This window comes from Protobothrops mucrosquamatus, unplaced genomic scaffold (assembly GCF_001527695.2).
Source record: "Protobothrops mucrosquamatus isolate PMUCROS unplaced genomic scaffold, P.Mucros_1.0 scaffold984, whole genome shotgun sequence".
Classification (NCBI taxonomy): Eukaryota; Metazoa; Chordata; class Lepidosauria; order Squamata; family Viperidae; genus Protobothrops; species Protobothrops mucrosquamatus.
Genome location: NW_015387224.1, coordinates 366,720 through 389,486, shown reverse-complemented (window position 1 = coordinate 389,486; position 22,767 = coordinate 366,720). Strand labels below are relative to the sequence as shown.

The 22,767-nt window shown below is 38.6% G+C and overlaps 1 protein-coding gene across 1 annotated transcript in view; it reads right to left on the bottom strand.

The window, feature by feature from the left end:
* Nucleotides 1–2,048: 2,048 nt before the first annotated feature.
* SFXN2 (sideroflexin 2) overlaps nt 2,049–22,767 on the bottom strand; it is a 34,343-nt gene continuing 13,624 nt past the window's right edge. The window contains exons 3-12 of the mRNA XM_015819773.1: nt 22,263–22,433; nt 19,099–19,197; nt 18,158–18,233; nt 17,337–17,422; nt 14,018–14,078; nt 8,830–8,896; nt 7,105–7,154; nt 4,262–4,311; nt 3,714–3,761; nt 2,049–2,272 (exon numbers count right to left, since the gene is read on the bottom strand). Coding sequence (XP_015675259.1) covers nt 2,173–2,272; nt 3,714–3,761; nt 4,262–4,311; nt 7,105–7,154; nt 8,830–8,896; nt 14,018–14,078; nt 17,337–17,422; nt 18,158–18,233; nt 19,099–19,197; nt 22,263–22,433 — 808 coding nt within the window. The 3' untranslated portion in view covers nt 2,049–2,172. The remainder of the gene's footprint in view (nt 2,273–3,713; nt 3,762–4,261; nt 4,312–7,104; nt 7,155–8,829; nt 8,897–14,017; nt 14,079–17,336; nt 17,423–18,157; nt 18,234–19,098; nt 19,198–22,262; nt 22,434–22,767) is intronic.

The following is a 22,767-nucleotide window of genomic DNA, read 5'->3' as shown; positions in this document are numbered from 1 at the left end:
AATCTTCTCCCCATCTCTTCAATATCTTCCTGACTAGGAAGTAGGTCTAAGTATCCATAGGTACACAAGGTCAGCCCTGGATTAACCATTAAGTAAAATAAGCATGTGCTTGAGGCACCAAGGGAAGGGGAACACAGCAGTTTTTTCCCTGGTTACAGGTAGTTCTCGACTTACAGCAGTTCATTTAGTGACTGTTCGAAGTTACAAGGGCACTGAAAAAAGTGACTTATGACTGTTTTTCACACTTATGACTGTTGCAGCATCCCCAGGGTCACGTAAACAAAATTCAGATGCTTGGCAACTGGTTCATATTTTTGACAGCTGCAGTGTCCCGGGGTCATGGGCTCACCTTTTGCAACCTTCTGACTAGTAAAGACAATGGGGAAGCCAGATTCACTTAACAACCATGTTATTAACTTAACAACTGCAGTGATTCACTTAACTATTGTGGCAAGAAAGATTGCAAAACGGGGCAAAATTCACTTAACAAATGTCTCGCTTAGCAACAGAAATTTTGGGCTCAATTATGGTTGTAAGTCGAGGACTACCTGCATTAGGTCCTTAACTTTTTCACTGCCATGCACGAAATGACTTCCCAGCGTTTACTGAGTCTTAATAACTTGTCAGTTAAGCAATGGGAGGGATGAAAGGCACCATTGTCGCCATGCTTAGAGCATCAGTCAGCCTTAATCTGGCCCTGTAAAAAGCACACACAGTAATCATTGGGATGATTCACAATTAGGTCACTTCAGGAAAGTTGCCCTTCAGGCTAATCCCTCAGTTGTAAAAGCATCCTTTCCCTTTTAATGATTGCAAAATGTCAAGACTAAACCGTACTAAGGGGCTCCAGGTGTCCCTTGCCCTACTCTTCCATACTACTTTGGCGAATTACTTGTAAAATTTAGGTTCCTAATAGCAACATATATGCTAAAAGTTCCTTTTTTAATTTAAAAACACATACATTTCTAAAGTTCTAATTCTTGGAGTTTTCAATTAACCCCCATGTCACTAAATGTCGCCTATCATGATTTTAAGGAGAATAAAAATAGTTCTCATGCTAATTAATCAGATGCAGGCAAGCTTTTGAAACATGTAATAAAGAATATCCTGTTAAGTGAAGACTCTTATTTGTACACTTTCATGTCCAATTTAAGGACTTCCCAGGGGGCACCTGCCAGTGCATTGTGGGAAAAGGATACTAGATTGTTCTAGTTATATTTCTTAAACAATATTATGAATTAAGGAAAATTACTGACAGGTTCAAGAACAAAAAACAAAAATCAAGCAGACCAGCTGTTTTCAGAAATACTGCTCTTTTGTACATGATTGAAGATAAAAATTGTCAATCTGAACGAATAGATAATTTAAAGGATATTACCTCTGTTGCAAGACTACATAATTATGCTCTCTAACGAAGTTCTGAATTGGCTCTTATTTAAGATTTGCTAGTAATTAATGTTAACACAGCATTAGTAGTTACAGAATGAACAAATGAACAATTTTCTATTTTGTCATGTATTTAAGCATGATAATAAAATCATAAATGCATTAATTGTGCATTTTAAATAATATAGTCTGGTTCAATTAAAAAGTAGAATTGATGACAGGTGAAGTAGGATGGACTGATGTTAAAAATTAATTTCTGAATCAAAATGCAGCACTATGGTTTTTTTTTCAGAAGGGGCTCTCCTGAGTTACACAGATCTTGCTCCCAAGTATAGAGCTGCAGTTTCCTTTCTGGATCAGAGACACTTAGGTATGGCCTTCAAAACACAGAGGAATATGATTCAGGAAATATTTTGTGCCCACAAAGGACCAAGGAAGATTTAAGGCTTGGAATAAATGCTTCAGAGTAATCCCATTTCTCATCATCATTGGCTAAAAGTAATTCATTCTCACCATTGCCATAAAGCAGAAAATGACACATTCCAAAACCCAGACTATTTGTCACTATGCTGATGTAGTAGAAAGAAGGACTCAGATTTGCCCAGATTTCTCTCTATACCCAGACACACACACACACACACACACACAAGGAAAAGAAGAAAGGAGATAGAGTGCTGCTCTTTCTGGAATATTCTGAGCTCTGTTCCTGACAACACCCTATAAAGGTTTTTGTCCAGGAGAAGAAGTCCATAATGGGATAAGGCACCAAGTCCAGGCAGTTTTCACTCATAAACCCTTATTAAAATAGGCAAAAGTCACTTTGTCCCCATGTTCAGCTACGATTCGTTCTCTGAGTTCAGGCTCCAGGTGCAAAACTGCAATTGAACTAGAAAGAAAAAAGAAGAAAACACATTGTTCCCCTAAGTCAGGAGTGTCAAACTGCCGGCCCGGGGGCCAGTTGCATCATGCGGAAGCCGCGCCCACCCCAGCTTCGGCAATGCGAAAAAAGTCACGCGTCACAACATGTCACGTGACATGGCGAGTTTGACACCCATGCCCTAAGTGCTAGAGACTGCTTGATACTGGCCCAAAGACAGAGTGTTATTGGGTGATGTAATATTGGCAAAGGAGACAAAAATATTATGAGCTCTGTCACAGACAATTGTGGTGTAAGACTGAACTGATCATTTTACTTGCAAAATAAGGGCTTTCCTCACTGTTTCCGCTATGAAATGAGTGCTGCTTCAATAATCAAGCAAGGTTGAATTGAAATGACAAGACTTGGGAAGTGGGTGCCAGTCACTTCTTCGTGCAGTGAGCTGTCTTAGTCCAGCCCTGACCATGGAAAAGCACGTAGAATCCACAGAATGTCCTAACCAAGCCTTCCTGTTGCAAGGGTCTATGACAACTTGCCATGGCCAACTCGCCATGGGACAATTCACTGTGGGACAAGAGTTATACTAATATCAAAGAAATGGTGGACTAGAACCATTAAAGGATGCAAAAGGAGGGGCAGAATGGAATATGAATGACAAACATTAAAATAATTGTTTATTTATTTTAAATTATTAAATTGAATTGTTAAATTGTGCCACTGTGAGTTGTCCTGCTGCGAGTTGGCAGTGGCAAGTTGTCCCGCAGCAAGTTGGCTGAGGTGAGTTGGCCGCAGCCGCAGTTGGCTGTGACGAGTTGTCCCATTATGTTGCTGCAAGGCCTCTTTTTACCGCGGGCCTAGGATTCAAACACAACTGAGCAGAACTAACATGCGAGTCACAACCACAGCTCCTTGTGGCTGTATTTGGGGACAAATAATGTACTGTTCGTTTTCAAAGTTTATCTTTAAAAGAGAATATGTACAAATGGGCAGAAATATATTATAGAAAAGAATGGCTTCCAATATGTAGGTGAGACCTCCTGTCATACATCAGCACAAATAATTCCTGTCTAGAAAAGAAGGAATCATTCTTACATTAGCTTTTGCAACTTTGTGCAGTCTGGAAGCATTGGAATAGCCCTCGTCATCCAGAGCCAGCATAGCCATTGCTGAGGATGATAGGACTTGCATCCAAACTAATAACTGCATAGCTGTGTGCAGTTAGCCACAATGAAAGCAACATGATGAAAAGTAAGGGGTAGATATTGTGTCACAACACAGTTTGCTCACTCAGTTTCAAGGATTCCTATGGATAACTTTATTTCAAATATGGAGTGATGGTCCTGCTTCACATGCCCCACCCCACCCCTGTCCCAGGCCTTCCTACTTGAGATTATATCAAAATTGTATAGGGCAGTCAGGAGGGATAAAAGGACAGAAAAGAGATGGGTACCTTCTCTGTGGAAAAAGCGCACAGGCGACTGGGACCATGAACACAAGGCTGCAAGGCAAAGGCAGATTATTAAAAAGAAAGGACAACATATTTTTTTCTCCATAGGGAATCCAGAATTGCGCTCTTAGCTTCAAAATAGCCAAGCAAAAGTTATATCTTTGGCAGGATTTACAATAAGGTGCACTGGATTTTAAAGCAGTCCGATGTCCATTCCCACATACAATACAAATATATCCCTTTTCCACATATAAACACAGATGAAATCTGTATTTAACCATGGTTGCTTGACCAAGCATTAAGCCCTTGCTTGTTAAATATCCCACACATAATTCTAAGCCATAAACATAGTTTTCCATCCACAGTGCTTGAGTTTATATTATATCTTAATGCCATGATGCAAAAAATGTAGTCTTCCAGTATCTTTTGTAACCCTCCCAGATTCCAAATAAAATGGGTGCCTTTTCATAAATCACTAGGAATTACAGCTTTGAAGCAATCTCTCATACGACACTGGCTTCTGAAAGTAATGCAAGATGCAGAATACTTACAACCCTCCAACAAGAACTGTTTGCAAGGGAGCATGGAGAACCTGGATTTTCTGCCAAGAAAATAATACATGTGAGATGATGCCAAGAAAGTAAGAATTCAAACTTTCAGTTCCTAGAATTAGGGCTGAGATCATAAAGAGAACTAACAATACAAATCTCTTTTCTTTTGGGAACCAAGAGCACAAAGATCTATAAAAATCTACAACAAGCCTCTACCAATTTAGGGTTCAGTATGGATGTGAAAGTTGGACCATAAGAAAGGCTGAGCGACAAAGAATTGAGGCCTTTGAACTATGGTGCTGGAGAAGACTCCTGCGAGTCCTTTGGACTGCAAGGCGTTCAAACCAGTCAGTCCTAGAAGAGATCAACCCTGACTGCTCTTTAGAAGGCCAGATCCTGAAGTTGAAACTGAAATACTTTGGCCACCTAATGAGAAGGAAGGACTCACTGGAGAAGGGCCCAATGCTGGGAAAGATCGAGGGCAATAGAAGAAGGGGACGACAGAGAATGAGGTGGCTGGATGGAGTCACTGAAGCAGTAGGCGTGAACTTAAATGGACTCCAGAAGATGGTAGAGGACAGGAAGACCTGGAGGAATGTTGTCCATGGGGTCACGATGGGTCGGACACGACTTCGCAATTAACAACAACAACAACAATCAGCAACATGCTGATATGCTTAAACAATATGCTTAGCCAGTGAGGAGCTGCTATCCATGTCTTGACCTGGTGTCAAGAAGCTTTTAAGAATTGAATGGGACAAAAAGGCTGAATTCAAGCAAGGGCAGAGTAACTGCCTGTTCACTGAGGCACTCTAGCCGCTCCACTGTTGTCTCTCAAGGAATGGCGCTGCCCCTAAAGGAGCAAGTCTATGATTTTGGGGTCCTCCTGATTTGCGGCTTCTGCTGTGTAAGCTGATGGAGACTGTGATCTGTCCAAACGTTGTCCATTTGGGACACATCCCTACACATCAAGATTAATGCAATATGGCAGTGTTTCTCAACCTTGACCATTTTAAGGCATGTGGACTTCAACTCCCAGAATTCCACAGCCAGCAATGCTGGCTGTGGAATTCTGGGAGTTGAAGTCCACATGCCTTAAAATGGTCAAGGTTGAGAAACACTGCAATATGGTATACTTGGGGCTGTCTTAAAAGACGACAAGACTTCAATAAGGCCCGAGTCTAGAATGGAGTTACCGGATATTAGTTGGCTCTTACATTTTATCTGTATTCCAGTTTCTGCAGTGGCTTTCTATTAGCTCCTGGGCATGCACATCAAAGGGCAGGTCATAAACCCTCTATGGCTCTGCAGTGAAATACCTGCAGGACAATTTCCTTCAGGCGGAATCAACTCACCCAACTTGCATCTGGGAGAAACTGCTGGGAATCTTTCTGTTTACTATACAGAGTAGAGTCTTGTAGGTGCTGCTTTTTAGTAGCAGCCCTTATATTACAGAATTCTTTCCTATTAGAAAACAAGTTGGCTCCAGTTTTGACCTACTAGAAAGCTTTGAAAACTGAGTTATTCTGTAAAGCTTATGATGAATAATACAATGCCTAAATCTGTCTGCTTTTATTGTTTTCTTTAGTTACTGTGGTTAGAACTTGGGTTGTTTTAGTTTTTTTATTATAGATGTTTTAATTTATTAAATAAATGACCATTAGATAAATTCTGATAGCATGCTAAGCTCAATCCAACCGACCCCAGTATGATTTACTGTGGTATGCAAGTATAATAAAGAAGCTTTTTCCGGTATTCTACACAGTGGTGGGATTCAGCCAGTTCGCATCACTTTGACAGAACTGGTAGCTAATTTTTTGTTGCCCAGGCCCAGAATGGACTTCCAGAAGCGGCATCCACACAGAGAATTGGTTGTTCACATATCTGAATCCCACCACTGATTCTACATAATTTTGATTAGTAGCAACTAGATGCTTTCAGGGTCTTTTTAAAAAATCGTAACAACAAATAATGTACGTTATTTATATAATAAATATACAGACTACCTATTTTATATAGATGACCCTGGAGAGATAACAATTAAAGCCAAGTAAAAAAACAATAAAAACAACCAAAAAGTAAAAATAACTTGCTTCAATTGTTCTGTTTTCTATTGGAGGCTTGCCTTATAATAATAATAATAATGAAGTTGGAAGGGATCTTGGAGGTCATCTAGTCCAACTCCCTGCTCAGGCAGGAAACCCTATACCATTTCAGACAAATGGCTGTCCAGTCTCTTCTTAAAAGCTTCCAGTGTTGGAGCATTCACAGCTTCTGGAGGCAGGCTGTTCCACTGATTAATTGTTCTAACTGTCAGAAAATTTCTCCTTAGTTCTAGATTGCTTCTCTCTTTGGCTAGTTTCCATCCGTTGCTTCTTGTCCTGCCTTCAGGTGCTTTGGAGAATAGCTTGATTCCCTCTTCTTTGTGGCACCCCTGAGATATTGGAATACTGCTATCATGTCACTCCCTCATCCTTCTCTTGTTTTTCTTGTTTCTGCTGGCAGCAGTAGATTTGCTATTGAGTTATGTGCAGATGATCTATTTTGAACCTTTAACACAGGGGTCTTCAAACTTGGCCCTTTTATGACTTGTGGACTTCAACTCCCAGAATTCCTCAGCCAGACACTGGCTGAGGAATTCTCGGAGCTGAAGTCCACAAGTCATAAAAGGGCCAAGTTTGAAGACCCCTACTTTAACAAATGTAATATATTGCCAAAGTGAAGACTATGTAGAACTTCTGGTAGCTATCTAGTTATCTGCATAATTATCTAAAATTTCTGACCCCTTATTATTTAACAACACCAAGAACAAACTAATTCATTCCATTTTCTGGGTAACTTACCTTCATGAATGGATATTTCTCTAATGCCTCCATGATAATAGGCAACAAAACTAAAATGAAAAAATGATTTTATTTTCATTGGATCAACTCTGTCCCACATCTCCACTCAGGGATATAATACGTAAGATACACTGGAGTGGCCCACTACTAATCATTCTGTGATTTACAAGAACTTTCTTCCTGTGTGCTGGGATAATACTTAATAATCCTAATTTATCCTTATTTAGGGGAACATAATGCAACATGTAGATATGTTACAAAAAATCTGGTAGCTTATTTCTCAAGAAAGTAGAACACAATATCATTCAGTAACAGCTTTGATCACACCTGTGAATGTTTATACTATGGCTCATAATAGCATTTTAAAAGGTTTATAATCAATACATGGTCAAATGCTTACCATACTTGAAGCTAGGCGTTTTAACAAACTCCCTTTCATGGATTATGCCATGCACATACCCACCCATACATAGAGTTAAGATATTGTAAATGGATTTTGCTCTAAACTTTTAAATCTGAATCTTAACAACATAAATTAATTAATACTACACCTTAGAAATTCCTCTATCTGGCATCTGTAAATGAGTAATTAAAGCCCCAATCATCCCCAGTTGGCTGAAAGTAATAGAACATTAGCCATCACCTTGAAGGGTGCCATAGGGGAAGCTAATTATGATTTTAATGTGGAGCAGGGTCTAACTAATGAACACTTACTAGCTTGTAAACTTCATAACAAATAAGAGCCAATCCTAAATATAGTTTCAAGAGCCCTCCAGCAGAACCCACTAGAAGAGCCTTCGCCAACAGAGAGTCCCCTATGTGAATTCCCAGGATACCCAACCAACATAGCAGCAATCAACTTGGCTGGGAGTCCTGGTGGCGGTCACCAAGTTGCAAGCTGTTGCACTAGAGGACAATGCAAGGAAGTTGAATGGTGAAATGTACCTCATGATATCAATGACATGACTAATATACTTGCATCCAATGTCAAAGCAAAAGAATGAAATGCTGAAGTTAATGTTCTGATATCAATGATGCACATTTCATCGTTTTCTACCGTGTTTCCCCAAAAATAAGACCTGGTCTTTTTTTTTCTTGCCTCCAAAAGAGGCACCAGGTCTTATTTTCAGGGGGTGTCTTTTCCATGGTCTCACCTTGCAGCGGCAACACCGACAGCCCCGCCCAGCTAGCCCACTTCTTCTGCGGCTGAAGGAAATGCCTCTGCAGCTGAGAATGGTGCTCCGGCCTGCATTTCACTGTCAGCAGCCTTCCGGAAAGGTCTCTGTAGCCGAGAACCGAGCTACGGATTGAATCTGTAGCTTGGTTCTTGGCTGCAGAGGCCTTTCTGGAAGGCCTCTGACGGCAAAATGCAGGTCAGGGAGCGCCGAAGAAATGGGCCAGCGAGGTGAGGCAGGTGTCGATTCATGGGAGGCCTGGTTGCAACAGTAAGAGGGTGCGGAGCACATGGGGCAACCCCACCCCCCCACCCCCGCCCTAGCTTGATTTTTAGGCATGCGCCTTGCCCCAAAACTAGGGCCTATTTTGGGGATAGGGCTTACACTAGCCCCCCCCCCCAAATTAAGCTAGGGCTTATTTTCAGGTTAGGTCTTACTTTTGGGGAAACACGGTATTAAAAATTTGTACTGGATGCTTATGTTCTGATGCCTGCCTCTAAATTAACATGCCAAACTACAGTCCAACAAAAGAGACATACTTAGCACTTACTCATGCCAGGAGCAGCCATAGCAATTCGGGAAACCACCACCTGAGTTATCCCCTTGATTGCAGCTCTCTAAAACAAACAAGCAAACAAACAAACAAACAGCAATGACACAGTATTCACTGTAGAATATCCAGCCTCAGAAGTAGGGCAATGCTGGTGGGACAATCCTAAATGCCAATTTCCCCAGACCTTATCTCAACACACTTACTAGGAATGCTTATTAAAGCCAGTGATACCTACTGTTGGAAAGCAGTAGTTCAGGAGTATTCAGCTGCATTTAAAACTACAACATATTAAAGACAGAATATTTTTGTTAAAAAGCACTCAGAGAGAGCTAGAATATTTTGATCTGGATCATAGCTGCATGTAAGAAAGGGCAGGTAAATTTTGTTAATTTTTTTAAAATTAATAATGCATTCACATAATCTAAAAATAGTGGAACAATGTGAGATCAATCCATTAAATGCAAATACTCCTGTTAACCAAGACAATATTTACATTTGTCCAAGGAGATTTTAAATAAGTTTAAGTACATATTTTATTGGTTAGTTACATATTATTTATTGGTTAGTTACATATTATTAGGAAGGCAATCAAAAGGCAGTAAAAGAAACTAAACTGTTTTTAACATATTTATTCATTCAATGTGGATGCTACCCGAGTCCAACTATTTTCAAACAACTTACAGCAGTGTTTCTCAACCTTGGCCATTTTAAGGCATGTGGACTTCAACTCCCAGAAATCCACAGCCAGCATTGCTGGCTGTGGATTTCTGGGAGTTGAAGTCCACATGCCTTAAAATGGTCAAGGTTGAGAAACACTGACTTACAGAAAAGAAAGAATTAAAACCTAAAACAATAAAGCTCCAGACAGCAAAATTTGGCAATTCTATTGGTCTCCAGTCTTCCTTAAAGATAAATCTGCTATTAAAGAGAATGTTTTATTCATTTGGCTTCTAAAGCAAGTATATATAAGGAGCATTATAATATCTATGCTCCAATCTATACATTATAGGGAACGCAGCAATGCATACGTAATCATCTCCATTTCTCCCACCAAGCAAGGCAGATATACTCTTGCAGAGACACATTTTTAAAACTTTCCTATTGACCACATGGAAATTAGAGCATTAAATCTGTCCAAAAAAGAAGCTCTCATGTGTGGCAAACACAAGATATTAAAGAAGTAATTGTTTTAGTGAAAGGTCCTCCAGATGGACTGCCACCATAATAGGTGGGGGTTGTGTTCAGATGCAGGTGGTCTTCGACTTACAATAGTTCATTTAGTGACTGCTTGAAGTTACAACTGCACTGAAAAAAATGTCTTATGACTGTTTTTCACACTTAATGACTGTTGTGGCATCCCCATAGCCACGTGGTCAAAATTCAGACGCTTGGCAACTGACTCATATTTATGACGGTTGCAGTGTCCCAGGATCATGCGATGCCCTTCTGCGATTTTCTGACAAGCAAAGTCAATGGGGAAACCTGATTCACTTAACAACCGATTTGCTAATTTAACAACTGTCGTGATTCACTTAACAACCGATTTGCTAATTTAACAACTGTCGTGATTCACTTAACAACTGTGGCAAGAAAGGTCATAAAATGGAACAAACTCACTTAACAAATGTCTCAGTTAGCAATAGACATTTTGGGCCTAATTGTAGTGATAAGTCAAGGACTACCTGTATTTCTAACTATCAGTATGGAATATATCTTGCATCAGTTCAGTTTTAGTTCTTTCAGTAAGATCAAGTAAGATCAAATATGGGGCTTACAGTTTACAATATGTAAGATCCACTTCAATGCTTTTCTTCCAGGACAAACAACAAAGCTATCCAAAAGGACTAAAGAGGCAAGGGAACCATAAGTAAAAATAAACTTTAGCGAGAATTTTCAACAATGGAGCTGCATGTGAGTACTCAGAGAATCTAGTCTAAATTCCAGATGCAATAAAGTCACTCAGAAGAACTCTTAGAAATGTAGACTGTGCTGGTTCTGAAGGCTTGGAACTTTATAATTACAAACCTTCAAGCCAAATGGAAGCCTACACTAAAAATATTTATAGTGAGACAGATATAGTTACCATCTCTGTTCCCAGCAAAATGTAGATTCTAAACTGTGTTCAAAGCTGTCATTATCTTTCCAATAATATCTACATCTTGCAAGCCTCTCTGGAAAGACCTTTGTTTTGGCACAAAGGAACATTGACCTTTACAATATGGGTCAAGAACTTAAAGGAAGAGTTTTAAACCTACTTGTGTCTGAGATAGGCCAGATGCATCATCAGCACTTATGACTGAAATAGATTTATTTGCAGCTTGGATGATGGAATTTTATTTTTTGTAAAGGGTTTGAACTAGAGAATTGTTATACATTTTGACAAAAAAGGAAAACTAGGATACAATTTACTTAAACCTTTTGAACTGAAATTGGGGAAATCTAAAAAAATATATTTAATCTGCACTAAGGTATTTTCATGTGGCTTTAAAATCAGTAATTGTTGACCATTGATCTACTCTATAGAAGAGGCTGTCGGTTTTATCCAGAGCTTGTACATAGGGATTGAATCAAATGCTGCATTTAAATAAATAAAAGCTGCAAAAAGATGCTTCACGGACAGCTGATTTTCAACTAACTAGTTCAAAATAATACACTGGTCAAGACTTGATTTTCCTGTCATAAACCAAGAAACAGCTCAACTTTCATCAAACACCTCATAGTGACCATCATAGTGATTGAAACCAAGATAACTATCTCAGAAGGCTCATTTTAATCCTGCATTTTATTTCTCTCAGTGGCCATTATGGAATGCATTCAAAGTACAGCCAATACGCTCCTAATTGTTGGGCATCAGTATGGTGACTTGAAAGGTAGTTAGTTTGCACAAAATAGCATAAGCATGCTTGAAGTTAAACTGGGTTTGGTTGCAACTGCGACATCTGTGCCAAGCATACCAAAAGAGATTAGTATCATGTACTTAAGAGCCGTGGTGGCGCAGTGGTTAGAATGCAGTACTATTTCTGCTGTCTGCCAGCTGCCGGCAGTTCTATTCTCATCGACTCAAGGTTGACTCAGCCTTTTATCCTTCTGAAGTCAGTAAAATGAGGACCCAGATTACATTGGGGCAATATGCTGACTCTGTAAACTGCTTAGAGAGGGCTGTAAAGTATTGTGAAGCGGTATATAAGTCTAAGTGCTATTGCTATTATCGCTAACAGGGAATGCTTCATGTGATATAGGTTGGTAATCTAATCCACAACTAGTATATTTTACTAAAAACATTTTGTGAAAATATCATTTGACCCCGGGGCATACTGAGTGGCTGCAGGTAATATCCATGGGGCCCTCTGATAACTGTGACTTGGAATGCAAAAGGAATAAATAGCAGGGTGTGACTTAAAAATAAAATGAAAGAAAAAATGTGTGTCTGTATAAGCAAGAAAAGGAATATTGTAACAGGTCTGCTACTCCTCTATGGGTTTCCACCACTGAGACTATCTTAATTTTCTACTTTAAAAGAAGCATCTCTACCTCTAATCTTCACTAATTCGGCTCCATCATCCTAATTGTCTGACAGCTGATTGCTCCCAACAAGAACTCTGCTTTGTTTGCTCCCTATCCTATATGCATGGAACTGATTTTCTACTGGTAGAAGTAACCATGGCACATACTTTAATTTTTAATTAAAATTTATAAAACCAGTATTTGATTATAAAACAATATTACAAAAGGAAATACAGAATACCAAAACAGTCAAAATGTATTTTAGAAAAAGGGGAAAAAGCAAGGGTTTGATTGTCCCATGCCGCTTTTATATCAGTTGCTATGGCCATCAATTCTATTTTTGAGTAATGCTTTTAATTATGTTATTAAATAATTTTATTATAATATTTTATCAGTTACCAACTTTTATTTTACCATAATTTTAGTCCAAGCATAGTTTTGCTCTACTGGACAGAAGAGTGGCAGGAAGTATAATAACAACAAAACAGACTGTTTCATAACATCATTAGCAATTCTGGTGTTTCTAAGAGTTCTAGTTCCAACAACTAAAAAGACATAAATGAGCTAACAATTTTGCATTATGAATCATACATCTTACCCTGTTTTATCCCTGCCTCCACTTTCTCTGTTATCTCCCTTGTGTCAAACTTTATATTGTAAATTCCTGTGAGCAGGGACCTGTCCTCTGGTTATCGGTAAAATGCCATGAAAACTGATGCCACTGTATAAATAAACAATAAATAATAATACTAGATACAACTTCTCTAAAACAGCTTGTACAGAAGGTTATGTACTAAGGGTAAAGAACTCCCAATATATAGAGAGATCTGTTACTTGGAATACTGGTAACAAAGTAGGAACATTAAAGCATCCCAAAGAACATTAAAGAATCTACAAAGTGTATGATTTTTGCTTTTTTGAGTGGTAATGGTGGTAATAATTTTCTTTGTCAAAGGAACATAATGAAGAGGTCTCAGAATTATGTTTGGGAAAGTAGTACAAACTAATGGTAGATATTCACTACAGATAGTCTAGATACTTCAAGAATGCCAAAAGTTCATTATTATCCTCATTCTTTATATTTCATTATATCTTGATGAAGTAGGTTGCTGCCTTCAGATATAGCATAAACCTCCCATGGCTCTAAATCAGTGTTTCCCTACCTAAGGAATGTCCAGATGTATGGACTTCCAGAAAGTCCAAGCCAGAATACCCATTCTGAAAATTCTGGGAATTTAAACAGACATATCTGTATGCTGCTAAGAGTGGGAACACAACTTTACTGTAACCCCAAATTCCTCAGTCACAATTCTTAGCATTCCCACTAATTGGGAATTCTGGGAGTTATTAACCCAATACATCTGGAAGGGTATTAGGCTGGAGAAGTCTACACTGGACAGTTCAACAACTCCAAGCTGCTCTTTATTTAAGAAATGTTGATCTTGCCATCTACTTCTTTATCTGAAATAATCATTATGCAAGTTTGTGGAAGGCCAAAAAGAAAACAAAACAAATCCTCAATAGATAGCACTTGCTGAAACCTGAGGTATCAGTATACAAGGCTCTCCTTAGGCAGTCAAGCACATACTGTAGAGAAGATGATTCTAAATGTTCTTGTTTATAAAAAGAATAATAATAAACCAATTCTTGAATCTCAAATTCCCAAGATAATGGTACTTACCCTGGACTTTCCCAGAGTATTGTCATTTTCGTCTGTCACCGTGATCCCATTAATGAGTTCCCTAATGCAGACACAAACAGATGACCTTAGACATTAAGATCAACCATCTAGATGTGGGGGAGGGGGGTTGTACTACTCAAGGAAGCATACTAAATGCAACCATTCCTTTTCTCCCCACCAAAACTAATCTATGAGATGAAGAGGATCAGGAAAGAATGGTTGGTCCTAAGTCACCCAGCCTTCCTTGTCATTTTTAAAAATGCAGCAGGGGCACTGTTACATTCAGTTTAAATCAAGAAACTTGAATAAACATCTTTGCAGGAATGCAAAGCTTCATCAGCATAAGAATAATTATGTTGTGGAGAAAGTCCAACCACTTGAGCTACTGCGGTAGTATGTGACACCGAGGATAGTACCCTGCTGCCTCCTAGTGAATCCTATTCCTAATATCAACAAACATTCTGAGGATTTATATACTCAGCAACTCCAAATAGTAATTTGAATGTCAAAATGAAAATAAGACCTGCGTAAAATGAAGAAGGTGGCAATTTTTAAAAAAGTATTCATCAATATAAACCCATCATGGTATTTATCAATGGAGGCACAAATTGTTTAGGAATGAATTAACTTAAGCCAGAGCAAGCTGGTAAAAATCTGCTGTTCTGTATAATCTTTTCCATTTTCCAAATGCTCCTCAAACTTCCAGATCCGATCCTGTATGGTCCATGGTTCTCCCACTGCGGCTGTTGTAAACACTTGTTATAGTTGGCCCACACATTCAGTTAGCCAATTAGTAGTGTGCCAAAATTGCATTTCTATGGCACTCAGACCCACTTGTTTCACTGGGCTTGTTCTGCATTAGCACCATGATTAAAGTCATGCTTGCTTTCTGAGTAGTCATTCTAAAGCCCAATATGGGAGACACTGTGATGGCATCGGATTTTTAATGAAGGTGCTAAGATAGTTTGTCAGTTGTGGGGAAAGAGCACCAAGATTTAGTATGACTTCCTGCCAGTCAAAAACAGGACAAGCTGTAACCCCAAGAACAACAGTATCTCACAATCTGGGAAAGACAAGATTTACAATGTAAAATTTTGGCTAGCTGTGATGGAAGAGAAGCTGCTGAGTAAGAACATATTCATTGTGGAAGTGCAACACATGACACTCTGAGAAATATTCTTCAATGTTGATCAACTACACCAACTTCACAACTACTTAATATGTAAGTAGTCTACATCTGATCAAATGACTGCAATTTTAAACAGAAGATCTGAAAAGCACCATGCAGCTTTCATAATATCAAAGCACACTTATTGTAATGTTTCATATGGGACTTTGTGCTTCCTATCCATCATTAACTTTTTTCTAGACAGGGCAATAGTGACATCTTTCTGCTATGTTTTATTATGTATAATTAAAAAAATAATTTTTATTTGAATAGCAGGTGCCAAAATCTATTCTTATGACAATCAGACTAATCTTTAATTATTTTCTCTCTTATTAACTATTCCTGGTTATACACAAAATGAAAAGGCAGTTATGGAGAAAAGCATCATTTAATTAACATTTTCTATTAAAAAAGTAAGTACATATTATCATAAAGTGATAAAAAGATTGGTGGCATTTCAATCTAGCAGAATAGATTTTTCCATTTGTCCCCAAATCACTCATGCCCTAATTATCAAAGTGACCCAGTCTTTATCTTATCTTACAGATTATACAAGAGGCAAAATCTGGGCTGTAGCCAGTTGCCTTCAAGTACTCCTCCTGAAGCCATTGGCTAGATTAATGTGATGTCATGGAATTTTTAATGAATTGCAGCTGTACAGGTAAGGATGACATCAACAAAATGTTGACAGTGCAGTAGCTTCTGTAAGCAAAAGGTCATCAGGCTGAGAGCAAATTATCATATGATAGCCAGGGCAAGAACAAAAGGTTAAAATATACTGCTTTTATTTGGATCACAACTGACTGATTCAATCATTCCCCATAGCAATTAATTCAGCCCTGGACAAATGAACAACATGACCATGAGTGATATTTCTGAGGTTTTTCCAGCTGCCACCAAAGACTTTGGTGGGGAAAAAATAAAGTGGCCCAATTGGGGTTGGTGTCACTGAGGACAGAGAATTATTTAATTTACTACTTTGATCCTTCTAGGCTGGTGAGGTAAGGGAGCCACAAGGCAAGAAGAATAAAAGTAGTGATAAAATCAAGTTACAAATTGAAAAGAGGAATAAAAATGGAAAAAAAGGAAATAGGAAGCAAAGAGGACAAGATGACACAGACAGAATATACAGGATCTAAAGTCTGCTTTTGTGTCAAAAAAAGATTTTGGAGACAGGTTAAAATGATAATAGAACTGTATTTATCATCTAGCTTAATCTGCTATGTCTTTAACCTGCTTTAGTTTTAAGAATGCATCTGCATTTTAGGCACATAGGCATAATAAAAGTGTGCCTATTTTTGTGTCTAGAATATGGCTTAAATGTTTAGTTGGTTGCTTTTATTGATATATACTAACTGTGCACATACAGTATATGAAGTTGGTAAATCTAATTCAGCTTGCAAGAGGAAGATGCAATAGCTAGCCAGGAAGGAGTAGAGATACTGTACCACAGATTGGTAGTCAGATTGTAAAACTTTCAAATTTATTTCCTTCTCTCAGAGAGAAAATATAGGAGAGTTGCATAGATGCCATTTTTGACTGGATTATCAGGTCATTAATTATCTTTGTCAAGTCAAGCAATGAGTATAAGGTAGTATTCTAATTTTTTTTTTTAAATTCCATCTTCTCCATACAAGAGTATTGGTTCCTGGTGTAGACTGTGAGGATATTGGGTGTGTGCTTATTAGCTGTACTAATTAGAGGCAATGTGGATCCTTTTTTTGCTTTAGCACATGCAACCCTTGTTTTGATTTTAATGACCCACATTTGGCCATTTAATGATTTTAATGGCCTCAAACTAGTGACTGAGATGGAGACTGTAATGACCAATGATATAGATGCAAATAATTTTATGAAGGCAACGGAATAATTTCTCTTTGTAAAAAATAGTTATCTGGCTACCTGTTTCTGCTATCAGTGGTAATTTTGAAAAGCAGCTATAAGATTGATCAAGTTGTTGCTGATCAAGGACAAAATACAGTTGTTGATCAAGGAAAAAATACAGTTATCCCCATTCCCACGCAAATGCTTTTATTTTTATATTAAAGGAGTCACTCGTGGTAAACTAAAGCTGACTTCTGTGCATGATGTTCAAGAAAACCCCTCCTTCATCATGTTATTCTTTTCCTGGGATTTCATCAAGAGACTTACTGTTGCCTCATCAAGGGGATATTCACACAGTTGGCAGCAGCTACTGCTGCGAATGGGACCCAACGTGCCACAAGGGATGGTGCTCTCTGTATGGAGAAAGATAAAGCAATAAGGAGAGGAATAAACTTTACAGGAAAAGGTAAAAAGAACTAAGTAGCAGTACTATGGAGGCCCTGGGCAACAGGCTTCTATTGCATTGACATAAATTCTTGTAATCCCACATTAAATTTGTCTCTTAGAACGAAAGTGTGCAACCTGAAGTTCCAAGGATACAAGAATATACGCCTCTCCTCAAGGTCATGGTTTAGTCTTCCAGAACCCCATCAATAAAAGTCCCCAACAAACTGTGTGGTTTGGTTTTTTTTTTCAAAATATACAGGAGAAAATTGGTACATACATCTGAAAAAAAGTTTAACTGTGTTTAGTTTAACTAAATTCAGTGAAAATGCAAGTTAAATAAAATTAAATTTAGATGTCTTTTCAAGGTTGTTACTATCCTTGAGTCTAACCCCTGGCATGCCATTCAAATGAGAAGAGTGGCCCTTAGCCTAAAAAGCGCAATGTGCTTACAATCTTTGCAGTGGTGAAGTTAGGAAGAAAGAAAGCTTATATTTTACAGTCCAAAGTAAAAAACAAAACCTTTAGAGATAGAAGATATTCCATTCCTCCACACTAGAAGACCCAGGGCTTTTGAAGAAAACAATTATGCTCCTTATAGGTCTAAGCGCCTACACCTACAGGAAGTGGCCAGGGATGCCTTGTCTCATCCTTGGGCCTGCTGCCCCCTTGTGGTTAAAAGTAGTAGCATTTTAGAGTTGTACCTTAGTGTAAAGGTTGAGTCCCACGGCAGTTGCCAAGGCAGTGCTGGTAGCGGTGAAATAAGCCACTCCAATTTGCCTGAATTATCCAAAGGGGATATAAAATAATAAGAGTTGTGGCATTAGTCATTTTAAAACTGCAGTTGTGTAATAAAGGATCCTATCATTCACATGCCTTTTAAAAGGCAAATTTAATCACAGCCCTTATTTACGCTCTTTTCCTTAAACTAGAATGAGCTTTGTGAAAAACTTTTTCTATATGGACTTGTGCCTTCTCATGAAAGATCTAGGATATAAAGACATACATATGTTTTACACATCTGGTTCTGTGACACACAGAGGAAATAAAGAATGGCCATTAAGCCAAAGTAGACAATGTAAGAAAAAAGCCAGGTTAGTCTATGATAGCTGAAAATCACAAGGAATCTGGCCGCCCTTCAGATCTAATTTTTTAAAAAGTGTTCCTTCCTGTTTGTGAGCTACAGCTGTGCCAGACTGCTTCTGATACAAGAAGTCACAGGTAATTGCATTGGGCTGAGCATAAAATCCTTTATATATAGCCACTTCTCAGTTTCAGGTCCCATCCCACATTTACCCCACTCCAGCTGATACTCAGAAATAAAGGTCTGAGTTGAATAAACCATGAAAGCTACATACAGGAGCAGCAAAACTAGATCTATCTCGATTGTCTCTTTCCAACAGTCAACCATTTTTTATTCCCTGAAGTCAGCTCTACAAATACTATGCATCCAAATGATAAAGTACAATGGCTAGCAAAACTTGACCATATACCCACACTATCTACATTTCAAGAAAATATCTCCTCATAGCAATGATTCCAGAGAGTGCTATAGATCAAAGCTAAAGCAAAGCCAGCTAATAGGATCATAAGGAGCAATGGATGAAAACTCTATGTTATCAGGTAATCCTGAAGAGACACTTACTTGACTGAGATGGGGCTAGCTGCATTCCGGTTGGTGTAATTAACAATGGCGTTAAAAGACTGATTTACCCACTGCCAAAACACCACAGCTGGAACTGTTCTGTAAAGAAAAAAAGTAAACATAGGTCCAAACATCTGAGTAGGTATGTGTATCTTCCAGACACCTGAATGCAATAGAACCAATGTTATCTCTCTTTTGCAGCCATGTATTAGCCTTGATAAGACACTGATTTTATTACTATTATAAAATATTTTATTAAAAATCCTACATCATAATCACAAATTTTCTATTAAAATGCAGTTAAAGCAGCTGAAAAGATCCTAGGTAAACAAAGCACAAAGTTCCATATTAGTAAAGATAAAAGAATGGCTGAAGAAAAAGAATAACAAAAGAACATTCAGAGGAAGCCTGCTGATATTACATCTAAATATAGCAATATTTGGTGCTCACCTGAAAGTGAGCAATGAGAATCAGGCAATGTACTTGAGATGCTGATCCTAAGGACCTCAATACTAAATAAGCAACAGATTTTATCTTCCTGGGCTCCAAGATCACCACAGATGGGAACTGCAGCCAAGAAATTAAAAGACGCTTGCTCCTGGGAAGGAAAGCTATGGCAAATCTAGACAGCATACTAAAAAGCAGAGACATCACCCTGCCAACAAAAGTACGTATAGTCATGGCCATGGTTTTCCCAGTTGCAATATATGGCTGTGAAAGTTGGACCATAAGAGAGGCTGAGCGCAAAAGAATTGAGGCCTTTGAATTATGGTGCTGGAGAAGACTCCTGCAAGTCCCCTGGACTGCAAGGCGATCAAACCGGCCAGTCCTAGAGGAGATCAACCCTGACTGCTCTTTAGAAGGCCAGATCCTGAAGTTGAAACTCAAGTACTTTGGCCACCTAATGAGAAGGAAGGACTCACTGGAGAAGAGCCTAATGCTGGGAAAGATTGAGGGCAATAGAAGGGGACGACAGAGAATGAGGTGCCTGGATGGAGTCACTGAAGCAGTAGGCGTGAGCTTAAATGGACTCCAGAAGATGGTAGAAGACAGGAAGGCCTGGAGGAACGTTGTCCATGGGGTCGCGATGGGTCGGACACGACTTCGCAACTAATAACAACAACCTTCCTGAAAGCCATTGCCAGAAAGACCAAAAGTAAACCTCAGAAGCAGACTACAGTAGCTGGGAAGTTCTACAGATATTCTGATTTTAAACTAGCTAGGTCAATAATGGCTTATAATATCAAATTTAATTGAAAATTATCCAGATAATCCTCAACATAGCTGCTCATTGGATAAAATTGGATTCTCATAACATGCAAGACTAAAAACTGGCAATTTGTGGCCAGGCAGGTTGGCCAAACCTAGCCAGTATGAGGAATATAAGCTTGATTAGCTTATGTTATATAGGCCACTGGATATACTGAGAAACTGCAAAGCATTGGGAAACAAATTCTGGCTCCACTTTGTGAAACTAAGTAGATTGTGTCAGTGTCCTAGTTGAAAAGCTATGCAGAAGCCCCAAACAACTCATAATCCTACATCACAGGACTCATTTACACCAATATAATTTATTTTTTACAATGCATGCTTAAGATCCACTTCCAGTGGTTGCTGCAAACCAGAGAGACATATCTTAATATCTTATGTTTTGGACTCAACATTTCATTTATCATATTAACTTCCTGTATAATTTTTAGCCTTTGCAATTCTTTATCATAACAAAGCCACTACATAGAGGTGGTGTTCTAAGACATATAGTATTCTCAGCAACAATTAAGTGGTTTAGCAATGCCATTTTCTGGCCTATAGCCTTGGCATTTCCTTGTGGTCTGCCATTTAAGTCCAGCTTTGCTTAGCTTTGGGGGATCAATCAAAGTTGGCTACATACTTCCTAAACAGCTGCTAACAGATTGTTAGACAAATCCACAACTTGTTTTGTGAAATAGAATTGTTTGCCTTATTTTTTAATTCTTTTGGAGTGAATATTTTAATGTTTGAAAACAAGAGTATGTATGCTTTGAGGGCATAAGGACCAAACGTAACTTTTAAGTTGCATAATAACTACATTTTGAATGTTAGGCAGACCATCCCAAAGGAAGAAGGAAACATTTAAATGAAAGTTAAATTAAAATAAAAGAGTTGATTAGATTATGCCCTTTATACTTAATAATTTTTCTCTCCTGACAAATTAAAAAATTCAGTTGGCCCTGTTTTTAGGAAGAATAGACACATCAGGCTTCCAGACAGTGTGAAGACCTGGGATCTCAGGTTATATAACTCAGAGGTCCCCAACTTTTTGGGCACCAGGGACCGGTTCCGTGGAGAGAGGTTTTTCTGCAGACCAGAGGGGGCATGGTTTTGTGTGCTGCCTACATTTTGCAGATGGGGCTTTGCTTGTTTCTGCAGCCTGGTGACTGGCATGCCACGGTCCGGTACTGGTCCATGGACAGGGGGTTGGGGACCCGATATACCTCTACTCTAAGGTATTGAAAGAACAATTCACTACATACACACAGTCGTAGTTTATGCATGCTGCTAAGTCATACATAGCTTGTTGTTTTTGCATCCATGGTTTCTAGTTTATTTCACTAAGAAGCTAAAAAAGAAACTATGTTGGTTTCTTTTAAAAGAAACTTGCTTGGCATGTTTCCCCCCACTGGTATTATTTTGGATACAGATATGTCAATTGTTTTACTAATAAACAGATACATCACAGAAACATGAAATAGAATGCCCTAGTCATGCCATCAAGACCAAGCCCCTGCTAAGTGCAGGAATCCATATTAAAGCATCCTGGACTAGGGTTAGTATATAACTAGTCTTATTAATTTTTCTCCCCCTCCTCCCCAAATTTAATCTGCACAAAGTACAAACTGTTTATTTCAATCTGGGACCCCCCCTGTCTTACTCTGACATGCAGTTTATCATTAGACTATCTCACAAGCCTTTTTTCATCACCATAAATGTCAACTACTTGGAATTTTATTTTTGTTTTAAAATACACAGTGGTTGCTTGAATTTCAGCATTAATGCAACAGTTTAGGATACGGATAACAAGGAATGTCCATGAATACTGCACAGAGCAGTGTCTGTGAAACAACTGGGTAAGGTATGAAGGAAAAAAGAGAGCAGTGGACCTCAGAAAAAATGCCTCTTCTTACCTGTAAAATTGTAGCATGCAGCCTGTGATAGCCATTCCTCCAGGGACTTGAAATGACATCCTCCCTATTAAATTCATTTTTTCCCCTGAGTCAGGATGGAAAGCTGAGTCATATAGCTTTTTGGCATAGAAAAGCTGTTCCTCACTGGTTCCAGGGGGTACCGAACCTGCCCTAGAGGCGCAAAAAAGAAATATCTTCTTAGCTTTATACATCTTAATAATTTCAGTACACAGCACATGCCTCCGAAAAATTGTGTGGTAGAGCTTCAGAAGAAGCCCTCTCTTGAAACAAGTGTGAGTGCAGGTTGGGGTCTTAACAACATTCAAATTTGTTGTATGCCAAAGCAGCTAAATGCAGCTTGCAATGTGGAGCTGGACGTAAGAAAAGAAACTTTGATACTGAAGGCACAAAATATAAACGTCACACAATTAATATTTATTTATTTATTTATTTACCATTAACTTATATGCCGCCCTTCTCCCCATGGGACTCAGGGCGGCTCACA